The 16985-nt window shown below is 38.1% G+C and overlaps 1 protein-coding gene across 1 annotated transcript; it reads right to left on the bottom strand.

Moving 5' to 3' along the window:
- Nucleotides 1-15705: 15705 nt before the first annotated feature.
- On the bottom strand, nucleotides 15706-15921 carry LOC133088171 (small proline-rich protein 2E-like). The gene is given in 1 exon segment (XM_061185989.1): nucleotides 15706-15921. A coding segment is annotated over 1 exon segment (216 nt).
- Nucleotides 15922-16985: the final 1064 nt, after the last annotated feature.

Raw genomic sequence — 16985 nt, 5'->3', positions numbered from 1 at the left:
TTTAGAGTTTATTATCATTGGTAGATTCGTTTTTTAATTTCGTTGCTCTCTTCTTTTTATGTATATATATATATATATATATATATAGGGTTTTTTTTCTTTTACTCTTTTTGTGAGTGTTGATGTGTATACTTCTTTGTGTGATTTTCTCACTATAGCTTTACTTTTACCATTTGTCCTAGGGTTGTGTCTGTCCGGTTCTTTTTCCCTTCTTCCTTTTGTATAGTTTTTAGCACTTGTTATCACTGCTGGATTTGTTTTTTGGTTTGGTAACTCTCTTCTTTCTTTCTTTTTTTTTTAATTTCTAATTTTTTAAATTTTTAATAATTTCTTATTTTTAATTTTAATAACTTTATTTCTTTTTATTTTATTTACCTTTCTTTTGCTCTATCTTTCTTTCTCCCTTTTTTTCTTTTTTTCTCTATTTTCTCCTGAGCAGTGTGGCTGACAGAATATTGGTTCTACAGTGGGGTGTCATGCCTGGGCCTTTGAGGTGGGAGAGCTGAGTTCAGGACATTGGTCCACCAGAGAACTTCCAGCTCCAAGTAATATCAAACAGTGAAAACTCTTCCAGAGATCTCCATGTCAACACTAAAACCAGCTCCACTCAACAACCAGCAAGCTACAGTGCTGGGCACCCTATATCAAACATAGCAAGACAGGAACACAACACCACCCATTAGGAGAGAGGCTGCCTAAAATCATGATAAGGTCACAGACACCCCAAAACACACCACTGGCCGTGGACCTGCACACCACAAACACAAGATCCAGCCTCATCCAGCAGAACACATGCACTAGTCCTGTCCACCAGGAAGCCTACACAACCCACTGAACCAACCTTAGCCACTGGATACAGACACCAAAAACTATGGTAACTACAAACATGAAACCTGTGAAAAAGAGACTGCAAACACAGTAAGTTAAGCAAAATGAGAAGACAGAAAAACACACAGCAGAAAGAGGAGTAAGGTAAAAACCCACAAGACCAAATAAATGAAGAGGAAATAGGGAGTCTACCTGAAAAAGAATTCAGAGTTATGATAGTAAGTATGATCCAAAATCCTGGAAATAGAATGGAGAAAATGCAAGAAATGTTTAACAAGGACCTAGAAGAACTAAAGAGCAAATATAAAATGATAAACAACACAATAAATGAAAGAAAAATTTCTCTAGAAGGGATCAATAGCAGAATAGTTAAAGCAGAAGAAAGGATAAGTGACCTGGAAGATAAAATAATGGAAATAACTACTGCAGAGCAGAATAAAGAAAAAAGAATGAAAAGAACTGAGGACAGTCTCAGAGACCTCTGGGACAACATTAAAAGCACCAACATTCGAATTATAGGGGTTCCAGAAGAAGAAGAGAAAAAGAAAGGGACTGAGAAAATATTTGAAGAGATTATAGTTGAAAACTTCCCTAATATGGGAAAGGAAATAGTTAATCAAGTCCTGGAAGCACAGAGAGTCCCATACAGGATAAATCCAAGGAGAAACATGAAAAGACACATATTAATCAAACTATCAAAAATTAAATACAAAGAAAACATATTAAAAGCAGCAAGGGAGAAACAACAAATAACACACAAGGGAATCCCCATAAGGTTAACAGCTTTCTTTCAGCAGAAACTCTGAAAGCCAGAAGGGAGTGGCAGGACATATTTAAAGTGATGAAGGAGAAAAACCTAAAACCAAGATTACTCTACCCAGCAAGGGTCTCATTCAGATTTGATGGAGAAATTAAAAGCTTTACAGACAAGCAAAAGCTAAGAGAATTCAGCACCACAAAACCAGCTTTAAAACAAATGCTACAGGAACTTCTCTACGCAGGAAACACAAGAGAAGGAAAACACCTACAATAACAAACCCAAAACAATTAAGAAAATGGGAATAAGAATATACATATCGATAATTACCTTAAATGTAAATAGATTAAATGCTCCAACCAAAAGATATAGATTGGCTGAATGGATACAAAAACAAGACCCATATATATGCTGTGTACAAGAGATCCACGTCAGACCTAGGGACACATACAGACAGAAAGTGAGGGGATGGAAAAAGATATTCCATGCAAATGGAAATCAAAAGAAAGCTGGAGTAGCAATTCTCATATCAGACAAAATAGACTTTAACATAGAGACTATTACAAGAGACAAAGAAGGACACTACATAATGATCAAGGGATTGAACCAAGAAGAAGATATAACAATTGTAAATATTTATGCACCCAACATAGGAGCACCTCAATACATAAGACAAATACTAACAGCCATAAAAGGAGAAATTGACAAAAACAATCATAGTAGGGAACCTTAACACGCCACTTTCACCAATGGACAGAGCATTGAAAATGAAAATAAATAAGGAAACACAAACTTTAAATGATACATTAAAAAAGATGGACTTAATTGATATTTATAGGACATTCCACCCAAAAACAACAGAATACACATTCTTCTCAAGTGCTCACGAAACATTCTCCAGGATAGATCATATCTTGGTTCACAAATCAAGCCTTGGTAAATTTTTTAAAATTGAAATCGTTTCAAGTATCTTTTCCAACCACAACGCTATGAGACTAGATATAAATTACAGGAAAAAATCTGGAAAAAATACAAACACATGGAGGCTAAACAATACACTACTTAATAACCAAGAGTTCATTGAAGAAATCAAAGAGGAAATCAAAAAATACCTAGAAACAAATGACAATGAAAACACAACAACCCAAAACTTGTGGGATGCAGCAAAAGCAGTTCTAAGAGGGAAGTTTATAGCAATACAATCCTACCTTAAGAAACAAGAAACATCTCAAATAAACAACGTAACCTTACAGCTAAAGCAATTAGAGAAAGAAGAACAAAAAACCCTAAAGTTAGCAGAAGGAAAGAAATCATAAAGATCAGATCAGAAATAAAGGAAAAACAAATAAAGGAAATGATAGCAAAGATCAATAAAACTAAAAGCTGGTTCTTTGAGAAGATAAACAAAATTGATATATGAATAACCAGACACATTAGGAAAAAAAAGGGAGAAGACTCAAATCAATAGAATTAGAAATGAAAAAGGAGAAGTAACAACTGACACTATAGAAATACAAAGGATCATGAGACATTACTACAAGCAACTATATGCCAATAAAATGGACAACCTGGAAGAAATGGACAAATTCTTAGAAATGTACAACCTTCCAAGACTGAACCAGGAAGAAATAGAAAATATGAACAGACCACTCACAAGCACTGAAATTGAAACTGTCATTAAAAATCTTCCAACACACAAAAGCCCAGGACCAGATGGCTTCACAGGCGAATTCTATCAAACATTTAGAGAAGAGCTAACACCTATCCTTCTCAAACTCTTCCAAAATATAGCAGAGGGGGGAACACTCCCAAACTCATTCTACAAGGACACCATCACCCTGATACCAAAACCAAAGATGTCACAAAAAAAGAAAGCTACAGGCCAATATCACTGATGAACATAGATGCAAAAATCCTCAACAAAATACGAGCAAACAGAATCCAACAGCACATTAAAAGGATCGTACACCATGATCAAGTGGGGTTTATCCCAGGAATGCAAGGATTCTTCAATATATGCAAATCAATCAATGTGATAAACCATATTAACAAATTGAAGGAGAAAAACCATATGATCATCTCAGTCAATGCAGAGAAAGGTTTTGACAAAATTCAACACCAATTTATGATAAAAACCCTGCAGAAAGTAGGCATAGAAGGAACTTTCCTCAACATAAGAAAGGCCATATATGACAAACCCACAGCCAACATCGTCCTCAATGGTGAAAAACTGAAACCATTTCCACTAAGATCAGCAACAAGACAAGGTTGCCCACTCTCACCACTATTATTCAACATAGTTGTGGATGTTTTAGCCACAGCAATCAGAGAAGAGAAAGAAATAAAAGGAATCCAAATCAGAAAAGAAGAAGTAAAGCTGTCACTGTCTGCAGATGACATGATACTATACATAGAGAATTTTAAAGATGCTACCAGAAAACTACTAGAGCTAATCAATGAATTTGGTAAAGTAGCAGGATACAAAATTAATGCACAGAAATCTCTGGTATTCCTATACACTAATGATGAAAAATCTAAAAGTGAAATTAAGAAAACACTCCCATTTACCATTGCAACAAAAAGAATGAAATATGTAGAAATAAACCTACCTAAGGAGACAAAAGAGCTATATGCAGAAAAGTATAAGACACTGATGAAAAAAACTAAAGATGATACAAATAGATGGAGAGATATACCATGTTCTTGGATTGGAAGAATAGACATTGTGAAAATGACGCTACTACCCAAAGCAATCTACAGATTCAATGCAATCCCTATCAAACTACCACTGGCATTTTTCACAGAACTAGAGCAAAAAATTTCACAATTTGTATGGAAACACAAAAGACCCTGAAAAACCAAAGCAATCTTGAGAACGAAAAACGGAGCTGAAGGAGTTAGGCTCCCTGACTTCAGACTATACTACAAAGCTACAGTAATCAAGACAGTATGATACTAGCACAAAAACAGAAATATAGATAAATGGAACACGATAGAAAGCCCAGTGATAAACCCACGCACATATGGTCACCTTATCATTGATAAAGGAGGCAAGAATATACAGTGTAGAAAAGACAGCCTCTTCAACAAGTGGTGCTGGGAAAACTGGACAGCTACATGTAAAAGTATGAAACTAGAACACTCCCTAACACCATACACAAAAGTAAACTCAAAATGGATTAAAGACTTAAATGTAAGGCCAGGCACTATCAAACTCTTACAGGAAAACATAGGCAGAACACTCTATGACATAAATCACAGCAAGATCTTTTTTGACCCACCTCCTAGAGAAATGGAAATAAAAACAAAAATAAACAAGTGGGACCTAATGAAACTTAAAAGCTTTTGCACAGCAAAGGAAACCATAAACAAGACCAAAAGACAACCCTCAGAATGGGAGAAAATATTTGCAAATGAAGCAACTGACAAAGGATTAATCTCCAAAATTTACAAGCAGCTCATGCACCTCAATATCAAAAAAACAAACAACCCTATCCAAAAATGGCAGAAGACCTAAATAGCCATTTCTCCAAAGAAGATACACAGACTGCCAACAAACACATGAAAGAATGTGCAACATCATTATTCATTAGAGAAATGCAAATCAAAACTACAATGAGATATCATCTCACACCGGTCAGAATGGCCAACATAAAAAATCTAGAAACAATAAATGCTGGAGAGGGCGTGGAGAAAAGGGAACCCTCTTGCACTCTTGGTGCGAACGTAAATTGATACAGCCACTATGGTGAACAATATGGAGGTTCCTTAAGAAACTACAAATAGAACTACCATACGACCCAGCAATCCCACAACTGGGAATATACCCTGAGAAAACCATAATTCAAAAAGAGTCATGTACCAAAATGTCCATTGCTACCCTATTTCCAATAGCCACGCCATGGAAGCAACCTAAGTGTCCACCAACACATGAATGGATAAAGAAGATGTGGCACATATATACAAAGGAATATTACTTAGCCATAAAAAGAAATGAAATTGAGTTTTGTTTTGTTTTTTTTTTTATAAATTTATTTATTTATTTATTTATGGCTGTGTTGGGTCTTCGTTGCTGCTCATGGGCTTTCTCTAGTTGCGGAGAGCAGGGGCTACTCTTCATTGCAGTGCACGGGCTTCTCATTGTGGTGGCTTCTCTTGTTGCAGAGCACGGGCTCTAGGCGCACAGCCTTCAGTAGTTGTGGCGCGCGGGCTCTAGAGCGCAGGCTCAGTATTTGTGGCGCATGGGCCCAGGTGCTCCGCGGCACGTGGGATCTTCCGGGACCAGGGCTCGAACCCGTGTCCCCTGCACCGGCAGGCGGACTCCCAACCACTGCGCCACCAGGGAAGTCCCGAAATTGAGTTTTTTGTAGTGAGGTGCATGGATCTAGAGTCTGTCATACTGAGTGAAGTAAGTCAGAAAGACAAAAACAAATACTGTAAGCTAACACATATATATGGAATCTAAGAAAAAAAAAAGTCATGAAGAACCTAGGGGCAAGACGGGAATAAAGACACAGACCTACTAGAGAATGGGCCAGAGGTTATGGGGAGGGGAAAGGGTAAGATGTGACAAAGTGAGAGAGTGGCATGGACATATATACACTACCCAACGTAAAATAGATAGCTAGTGGGAAGCAGCCGCATAGCACAGGGCGATCAGCTCAGTGCTTTGTGACCACCTAGAGGGGTGGGATAGGGAGGGTGGGAAGGAGGGAGATGCAAGATGGAAGAGATATGGGAACACATGTATATGTATAACTGATTCACTTTGTTATAAAGCAGAAACTAACACACTATTGTAAAGCAATTATACTCCAATAAAGGTGTTAAAAAATAAAAAAATAAAAAATAAATAAAAGCAATTTGTCAAAAAAAAAATTTATGACATTAATTTCCAAAATGTTTTAATCAAATGACACTCCCACCAATAGTATGTGATAGTGCCTAGTTCACTTTCTTTTTAATAAATTTTCACTGTGGGTCTATCTATCGCATATTTCACTTATAGTTAGCAAGCAAGCTTCAGTCTGTCCTTGATAACTGTTTCACTTCCTATCACATTATGGAAAAATCTGGTACAAGCACTTTAAAACTGTCAGCAGCTCATATACAGCCTTTAAGTCTCTGTTAGGAAGCAGGTATGACAATAGTATTGGCCGCATACAAAGATTTCTGGTTATTTTGACTAACAAAATCTGCACTTTAACACTTCTTCAAGAATCAGAATGTACAGAATAATATTCATGGGTGGTGAGTATAAGATTGTGTTTAGGAAAAACCCTCCCAACCCTTTCTTAGTTATATCTAAAACATTTGAACTTCCTCTAAAATGAACTGGATGTATGTCTCCGTATATAGATATTCACACACAGAGTAATGGCATGTTTCTGTAAACAGACACAAACAGATGCCCCTGTAGATGGAATCTGGCTCATTACTAACCCTACAAAAATTTTTTTTTAATCTTTGACATGCACTCTCTCAAATTCACTTGGCTTAAATTAGATTGTTCCATATATGAAGATGCTTATCAGTAAGCTGAAGTCTATTTTGTTGGCCAAAGTAGTCTACATTTTAAAAACCTCAAGATAATGTCTTGCTGCCAATTTTTCTAAGGAAGAATATTGCAAGGAGTAACTGCTTACAATCAGATAACCCAAGGAAGCATTGCTCTGCTATTATCATGGCTAGACAGTTGAAAGAATAGTGTCCACCTTGAAAACTTTCCAGTCTAAAATGATGTCTGCTGTGCTTTGCAGAGTGAGCTACTCTGGGCTCAGTTAAGCACTTGATAATACATAGTTCAGGAGCATGAAGGAAACCCAGGCTTTGCCTACAGGTACCCTAGACACACCTCCAAGCAGATGCTGGCAACCCTTCTTCTAATTGTAAATAGAAACCCAATTTCAGATGGGGATTGACATATATACACTAATATGTATAAAACAGATACTGACCTTCAAGAAGGCAGAGGAGTAAGACGTGGAGATCACCTTCCTCCCCACAAATACATCAGAAATACATGTACATCTGGAACAACTCCTACGGAACACCTACTGAATGCTGGCAGAAGACTTCAGACTTCCAAAAAGGCAAGAAACTCCCCCAAGTACCTGGGTAAGGCAAAAGGAAAGAGGAAAACAAAAGAGACAAAAGACTAGAGACAGGACCTGCACCCATGGGAGGGAGCTGTAAAGGAGGAAAAGTTTCCACACAGTAGGAAGCCCCTTCACTGGTAGAGATGGGGGCTTGCAGGGCAGAGGGGGGAAGCTTTGGAACCATGGAGGAGAGCACAGCGACAGAGGTGCAGAGGGCAAAGCTGATAGAATCCTGCACAGAGGATCAGTGCTGACCAGCACTCACCAGCCTGAGTCGCTGGGAGCGGAGGCTTCGGCTTTGGAGGTCAGATCCCAGGGAGAGGACTGGGGTTGGTTGCATGAACACAGCCTGAAGGGGGCTAGTGTACCACAGCTAGCCAGGAGGGAGTCCGGGAAAAAGTCTGGACCTGCCTAAGAGGCAAGAGAACATTGTTTCAGGGTGCACAAGGAGAGGGGATTCAGAGCACCACCTAAACAAGCTCCAGAGAAAAGCACGAGCCGCGGCTCTCATCGCAGACCCCAGAGATGGGCATGAAACGCTAAGGTTGCTGCTACAGCCACCAAGAAGCCTGTGTGCAAACACAGGTCACTATCCACACCTCCCCTCCCAAGAGCCTGTGCAGCCCGCCACTGCCAGGGTCCCGTGATCCAGGGATGAATTCCCCGGGAGAACACACGGTGTGCCTTAGGCTGTTGCAACGTCACGCCGGCCTCTGCTGCCGCAGCCTCGCTCCGCATTCTGTACCCCTCCCTGACCCCAGCCTGAGTGAGCCAGAGCCCCCTAATCAGCTGCAAATTTAACCCCGTCCTGTCTGTGTGAAAAACAGACACCTTCAGGCGACTTACATGCATAGGCAGGGAAAATCCCAAGTGAAACCCCAGGAGCTGTGCGAACAAAGATGAGAAAGTGAAATTTCTCTGAGCAGCCTCAGGAAGGGAGGACTAAATATCAACCATCACCTTGATGTACATTGCATCTCTGGAATACCGGAATAGACGACGAATCATCTAAAAATTGAGGCGGTGGACTTTGGGAGCAACTGTAGACTTGGGGTTTCCTTTCTGAATCTAATCTATTTCTGGTTTTATGTTTATCCTAGTTTAGTATTTACACTTTATTATCCTTGGTAGGTTTATTTATTAATTAGGTTGCTCTCTTCCTTTTTCTTCTTTTTTTCATATATAGATACTTTTTTTTTTCTTTTTCTGTTGTTGTGACTGTGGATGTGTATGCCTCTTTTTGTGATTTTGTCTGTGTAGATTTGCTTTTACCATTTGTCCTAAGGTTCTGTCTGTCCTTTTATTGAGTTTGTTTTGTTTTTTGGTTTATTTAGTATAATTTTTAGTGCTTGTTATCATGGGTGAATTTGTGCTTTGGTTTGGTTGTGCTCTTCTTTCTTTCTATTTTTTTTTATTACAACTTTTTAGTTTTTTCTATTTTTAATAAATTTTTATTTTATTTTATTTTATTTCCTTCCCTTTTTTTCTCCCTTTTCTTCTGAGTTGTGCAGCTGACAGGGTGTTGGCACTCTAACCGGGTGTCAGGCCTGTGTCTCGGAGGTGGAAGAGCAGAGTTCCGGACATTAGTCCACCAGATACCTCCCAGCTCCATGTAATATCAAACAGGGAAAGCTCTCTCAGAGAACTCTACCTCAACGCTAAGACCCAGCTTGACTCACAGACCAGCAAGCTCCATGCTGGACATTCTATGCCAAACAACTAGCAACACAGGAACACAACACAACCTCTTAGCAGAGAGGCTGCCTAAAATCATACTAAGATGACAGATACCCAAAAAAACACCACCGGATGCAGTCTTGTGACTAGAAACACAAGATCCAGCCTCATCCACCAAAACAAAGGCACCAGTCCCCTCCAACAGGAAGCCTACACAACACACTGAACCAACCTTAGCCACTGAGGGCAGACACCAAAAACAATGGGAACCACGAAACTGCAGCCTGTGAAAAGGAGAACCCAAACACAGTAAGTAAAGAAAAATGAGAAAACAGAGAAAAACACAGCAGATGAAGGAGGAAGGTAAAAACCCACCAGACCAAACAAATGAAGAGGAAATAGGCAGTCTACCTGAAAAAGTATTCAGAGTAACGATAGTAAAGGTGATCCAAAACCTTGTAGATAGAATGGATAAAATACAAGAAAAGTTTAACAAGGACCTAGAAGGATGAAAGAGCAAACAAACAACGATGAACAACAAAATAAATGAAATTTAAAATTCTCTAGAAGGAATCAAAAGCAGAATAACTGAGGCAGTAGAACGGATAAGTGACCTGGAAGATAAAATAGTGGAAATAACTACCACAGAGCAGAATAAAGAAAAAAGAATGAAAAGAATTGAGGACAATCTCAGAGACGTCTGGGACAAAATTAAATGCATCAATATTTGAATTATAGGGGGAGGAGAAAAAGGAGAGAAAAACAAAGGGACTGAGAAAATATTAGAAGAGGTTAGAGTTGAAAACTTCCTAATATGGGAAAGGAAATAATCAATCAAGTCCAGGAAGTGCAGAGAGTCCCATACAGGATAAATCCAAGGAGAAACACGCCAAGCACATATTTATCAAACTATCAAAAATTAAAAACAAAGAAAAATATATTAAAATAAGCAAGGGAAAAACAACAAATAATATACAAGGGAATCCCCATAAGGTTAACAGCTTTCTTTTAGCAGAAACTCTGAAAGCCAAAAGGAGTGGCAGGAAATACTTAAAGTAATGAAAGGGAAAAACCTACAGCCAAGATTACTCTACCCAGCAAGGATCTCATTCAGATTTGATGGAGAAATTAAAACTTTACAAACAAGCAAAAGCTAAAAGAATTCAGCAGCACCAAACCAGCTTTACAACAAATGCTAAAGAAATTTCTCTAGGTAGGAAACGCAAGAGAAGGGAAAGACACACAATAACAAACCCAAAACAATTAAGAAATTGGTAATAGAAATATACATAACTACCTTAAATGTAAATGGATTCAAAGCTCCAGCAAAAAGACATAGGCTGGCTGAATGGATACCAGAACAAGACCCATATGTATGCTGTCTGCAAGAGACCCACTTCAGACCTAGGGACACCTACAAACCAAAAGTGACAGGATAGAAAAAGATATTCCCTGTAAATGGAAATCAAAAGAAAGCTGGGGTAACAATTCTCATATCAAAAATAATAGACATTAAAATAAAGACTATTGCAAGAGACAAAGAATGACACTACATAATGATCAAGGGATCAATCCAAGAAGAAGATATAACAATTGTAAATATTTAAGCACCTAACATAGCATCTCAATACATAAGGCCAATGCTAACAGCCATAAAAGGGGAAATCGACAGTAGCACAATCATAGTAGGGGACTTTAATACCCCACTTTCACCAATGAACAGAACATCCAAAATGAAAATAAATAAAGAAACACAACCTCTAAATGATACATTGAAAATGATGAAATAAATTGATAGGATATTCCATCCAAAAACAACAAAATACACGTTCTTCTCAAGTGCTCATGCAACATTCTCCAGGGTAGATCATAACTTGGGTCACAAATCAAACCTTGGTAAATTTAAGAAAACTGAAAGCCTATCAAGTATCTTTTCTGACCACAATGTCATCATGAGACTAGATATCTATTACAGGAAAAAATCTGTAAAAAATACAAACACATGGAGGTTAAACAATACACTACTAAATACCCAAGAGATTACTGAAAAAATCAAAGAGGGAATCAAAAAATACCTAGAAACAAATGGCAATGAAAACACGATGACCCAAAACCTTTGGGACACAGCAAAAGCAGTTCTAAGAAGGAAGTTTATAGCAATAAAATCCTACTGCAGGAAACAAGAAATATCTCAAATAAACAATCTAACCTTACACCTAAACCAAGCAGAGAAAGAAGAACAACAACAAGAAAAAACACACCAAAGTTAACAGAAGGAAAGAAATCATAGAAATCAGATCATAAATAAATGAAAGAGAGATGAAGGAAACAATAGCAAAGATCAATAAAACTAAAAGCTGGTTCTTTGAGAAGATAAACAAAATTGATAAACCATTAGCCAGACTCATCTGGAAAAAAAAGGGAGAAGACTCAAATAATTAGAATTAGAAATGAAAAAGGAGAAGTAACAACTGACACTGCAGAAATACAAAGGATCATGAAAGATTAGTACAAGCAACTCTATGCTAATAAAAAGGACAACCTAGAAGAAATGAACAAATTCTTAGAAAAGCACAACTTTCCGAGACTGAACCAGGAAGAAATAGAAAATATAAACAGACAAATCACAAGCACTGAAATTAAAACTGTGATTAAAAAACTTCAACAATCAAAAGCCCAGAACCAGATGGCTTAACAGGCGAATTCTATTAAACATTTAGAGAAGAGTTAACACCTATCCTTCTCAAACTCGTCCAAATAGAGTAGAGGAAGGAACACTCCCAAACTCATTCTACGAGGCCACCATCACCCTAATACCAAAACCAGACAAAGATGTCACAAAGAAAGAAAACTACAGGTCAATTTCACTGATGAACATACATGCAAATATCCTCAACAAAATACTAGCAAAGAGAATCCAACAGCACATTGAAAGGATCATACACCACGATCAACTGGGGTTTATCCCAGGAATGCAAGGATTATTCATTATATGCAAATCAATCAGTGTGATAAAAAAAATGAAGGAGAAAAACCATATGATTATCTCAATAGAGGCAGAAAAAGTTTTGACAAAATTCAACACCCATTTATGCCAAAAACCCTCTAGAAAATAGATATAGGGGTAACTTACCTCAACATAATAAAGGGCATATATGACAAACTCACAGCCAACATCGTTCTCAATGTTGAAAAACTGAAACCATTTGCTCTAAGATAAGGAACAAGACAAGGTTGTCCACTCTCACCACTATTGTTCAACGTAGTTTTGGAAGTTTTAGCCACAGCAATCAGAGAAGAAAAAGAAATAAAAGGAATCCAAATTGGAAAAGAAGAAGTAAAGCTGTCACTGTTTGCAGACGACAAGACACTATACCAAGAGAATCCTAAAGATGCTACCAGAAAACTACTAGAGCTACTCAGCGAATTTGGTAAAGTAGCAAGACAGAAATTATTCCACAGAAGTCTCTTGCATTCTTATACACTAATGATGAAAAATCTGAAAGAGAAATTAAGGAAACACTCTCATTTACAACTGCAACAAAAAGAATAGGATACCGAGGAATAAACCTACATATGGAGAAAAACCACCTGTATACAGAAAACTATAAGACACTGCTGAAAGAAATTAATGATGATACAAACAGATGGAGAGATATAACATGTTTTTGGATTGGAAGAATCAACATTGTGAAAATCACTATACTACCCAAAGCAATCTACAGATCCAATGCAACACTGATCTAAGTACCAATGTCACTTTTCACAGAACTAGAACAAAAAATTTCACAATTTCTAGGGAAACAAAAAAGACACCAAATAGCCAAAGCAAACTTGAGAAAGAAAAACGGAGCTGAAGGAATCAGGCTCCTGGACTTCAGACTATACTACAAAGCTACAGTAATCAAGACAGTATGGTACTGGAACAAAAAGAGAAATATAGATCAATGGAACAGGACAGAAAGCCCAGAGATAAACCCACATACATATGGTCACCTTATTTTTGATAAAGGAGGCAAGAATATACAATGGAGAAAAGACAGCCTCTTCAGTAAGCGGTGCTGGGAAAACTGGACAGCTACATGTAAAAGAGTGAAATTAGAACACTGCCTAACACCACAAACAAAAATAAACTCAAAATGGATTAAAGACCTCAATGTAAGGCCAGACACTATCAAACTCTTAGAGGAAAACAATGGCAGTACACTCTATGAAAGAAATCACAGCAAGATCCTTTTTGACCCACCTCCTGGGGAAACAGAAATAAAAACAGAAATAAACAAATGGGACCAAATGAAACTTAAAAGCGTTTGCACAACAAACAAACCATAAAAAAGACCAAAAGACAACCCTCAGAATGGGAGAAAATATTTGTAAACGAAGCAACTGACAGCAGATTAATCTCCAAAATTTACAAGCAGCACATGCAGCTCATTATCAAAAAAACAAACAAACCAATCCAAAAATGGGCAGAAGACTTAAATAGACATTTCTCCAAAAAAGATATACAGATTGAAATCAAACACATAAAAGCCTGCTCAACATCACTAATCATTAGAGAAATGCAAATCAAAACTACAGTGAGGTATCACTTCACACTGGTCAGTATGGCCATCATCAAAAATCTACAAATAATAAAGGCTGGAGAGGGTGTGGAGAAAAGGGAACTCTGTTGCACTCTTGGTGGGAATGTAAATTGATACAGCCACTATGGAGAACAGTGTACAGGTTCCTTAAATACTAAAAATAGAGCTACCATATGGGCCAGCAATCCCACTACTCGGCATATACCTTGACAAAACCATAATTCAAAAATAGTCATGTACCACAATCTTCATCGCAGCTCTATTTACAATAGCCAGGACATGGAAGCAACCTAAGTGTCTATCGACAGATGAATGGATAAAGAAAATGTGGTGCATATATACAATGGAATATTACTCAGTCATAAAAGGAAAAGATATTGAGTTTTTTGTAATTAGGTGGATGGACCTGAGGTCTGTCATACAGAGTGAAAAAGTCAGAAAGAGAAAAACAAATATCGTATGATAATATATATATGGAATGTAAAAAAAAAAAAATTCTGAAGAACCTAGGGTAAGGACAGGATTAAAGACACAGGCGTAGTGAATGGACTTGAGGACACGAGAAGGGAGAAGGGTAACCTGGGACGAAGTGAGAGAGTGTCACGGACATATATACTCTACCGAATGTAAAATCGATAGCTAGTGGGAAGCAACCACATAGCACAAGGAGATCAGCTCGGTGCTTTGTGACCACATAGAGGTATGGGATAGGAAGGGAGATGCAAAAGGGAGTAGATATAGGGATATATGTATATGTATGGCTGATTCACTTTGTTATAAAGCAGAAGTTAGCACACCATAGTAGAACAATTATATTCCAATAAAGATGTTTTTTAAAAATACAGTTAAATTGGAAACAAAAATGAACACAGAATATAAAAGGGTAATAGAGTTTAAGAATCGCCCTGTTTTCTGTACTAGGTATGTCTGAGCCATTTTCCTGCTGGAGCAAACATGGCAGTGGTGGTGAAGGTGGTGATGGTGGTGATGGTGATGATGAAGCAGACAGTGATGATGGGCCACCTCACAAAATGCTAATTATGTGTCCATCATTGTGCTAACTGAATTACACAGATTCATTTAATTTCTAAGCATAAGAAAGTTGGCACTCTAAATGTGATTTTCCCTACATTTTAATAAGGGATTCAAATCCTGAGGAGTTAAATAATTTGTTCCTCAAATCAATCAAGCAATAAGTAAAAAAAAAAATAACCTGGATTTGAAATTGTACAGAAATAATCATCGATAGGACTCAAAATTCAGATAAAACTTATTGTGAGAGCCTGAAACGTGGGATCAAAGAAGGATAGAAATCAACCAAAATTATGATATGGTATTGCAAAAAGCAGGTTGTAAAAGAAAGAAAATATTTTTACCATCAAACAAAAGAATTGTATTTTATTCAAGACGTGGAGGATAAGGAACAAATGCTCAGCTGGTAGGAACCCCTGTCCAGGTGACAGACAGACACAGAAGACATCAACAGATTCCTCAGAGGGCGCCCAGGAGAACTGCTGCTCTTCCTTCTGAGGCTCTGTGATGCTTTCTCGGGTACGTCTCAGAGGGAAGCGGTATAACGCAGCCTCAGATAGGAAACCTCTGACGGACAGGAATCACCACACGCATACTGCAGGCTGAAGGGTGGAGAAGATTCTTCTGTATCCATGATAGGCTTTGAAGAGAAGATGAAAGTGGAGCTGTGGAACTCGGTGAGCCAATTGTCCTTATCCTTTCCTGATCCATATAAAAGCTGAAGCTGTTACTTGTTCTTGGGTGGGCACTTCTGTTGGCATTGTTGGGGAGGTGGCACAGGAGGGCATTTCTGCTGGCACTGCTGAGGTGGGCATGGCTCAGGGCACTTTATATGTGGGCAAGGTTCTGGACACTTGGGAGGTGAACAAGGATCAGGGCACTTAGGTAGGCACACTGGAGGTGGCTGTCAAGGCTGCTTGCACTGCTGCTGTTGAGAAGACATCTTTCGGGAGTCTTAATATCTGAAAGAAAGTATATGACCATGTTCACAAGAAGGAATTCCTACAGAGAGGAGCGGAAAAGCTTGTGTAATAACAACAGATACTATCTCGGCAATCTCTAAGCATGGGCTTTAGTATCTTTAATACCTTTTAATGAATTTCTGACTTCTCCCTCGCTCTTTAGCAAATCGATACATCACCCCAGAGAAAAACTTTTCTTTTCTCACACAACTTTTCCAAAGAAAATATCTTTGTTTGAAAGAAACAAGCAGGTGTTTTCACTTTTGTTTCTTTTTCTTTTTTATGAAAACAACATCTTCAAAAAAGGCCAACACAAGTTCTAAAATCCTGGGCAAGCTCACAAGCAATTGCTATAATCATCTTCTCTCATGACGTACCAACAGAATGACATATACAGAGCAAAGGGCAATCAGGAAGAATGTAAGGACCTCACACCTTCTAAGATAAATGCCTCTAACATCACAGCAGAGGGACACCAAAAAGGCATAGAAAAGGGAAAATACATTATTCTTCATCTTTCATGTCAAAATTTCCTATTAATTTCTTCTTCAATACAAGAATTCAAACTAGGTATCAGAAATCTATTAAATACAATATAACTTTGTGCCCAAATTGCAAGTTCCCATCCAATAAGTAACATTAAACCCATGATGGTAACTTTGGACCCATCAAATTTGCTGTCTCCAGGATAAATGCTACATTCAGAAGCTGAAGAACAAATTTGAACTAAAGAATCCTACTCACCACGTTCTCCAAATTCAATTAGGACTACAGTAGCAGGAGGATGGCTGTGATGCAGAAGAGGACCTATTGATTGGGGCTTGCTGTCCCACCTAGGAGGAAGGGGAGCTGCCAAAACTGGCCTGGTACAATCATTTCCCAACCAAAATGCAAATCCATCTATAACTGGCTTGGCAAGGACTCTGAAAACAAGAAATGTCCTGCTCCAGGATCTCCTCAATGGATTATGTTCTCATGACTCACAGAGTCCCTGCCTTAGCTCTCCGTTTCAGTGGTTTATGGCAGTGGGGGGATTTGGGAGGTT

This window comes from Eubalaena glacialis, chromosome 3, assembly GCF_028564815.1.
Source record: "Eubalaena glacialis isolate mEubGla1 chromosome 3, mEubGla1.1.hap2.+ XY, whole genome shotgun sequence".
NCBI lineage: Eukaryota > Metazoa > Chordata > Mammalia > Artiodactyla > Balaenidae > Eubalaena > Eubalaena glacialis.
The sequence above is the reverse complement of the archived record's forward strand: the minus strand, read 5'-3'. Positions and strand labels throughout refer to the sequence as shown.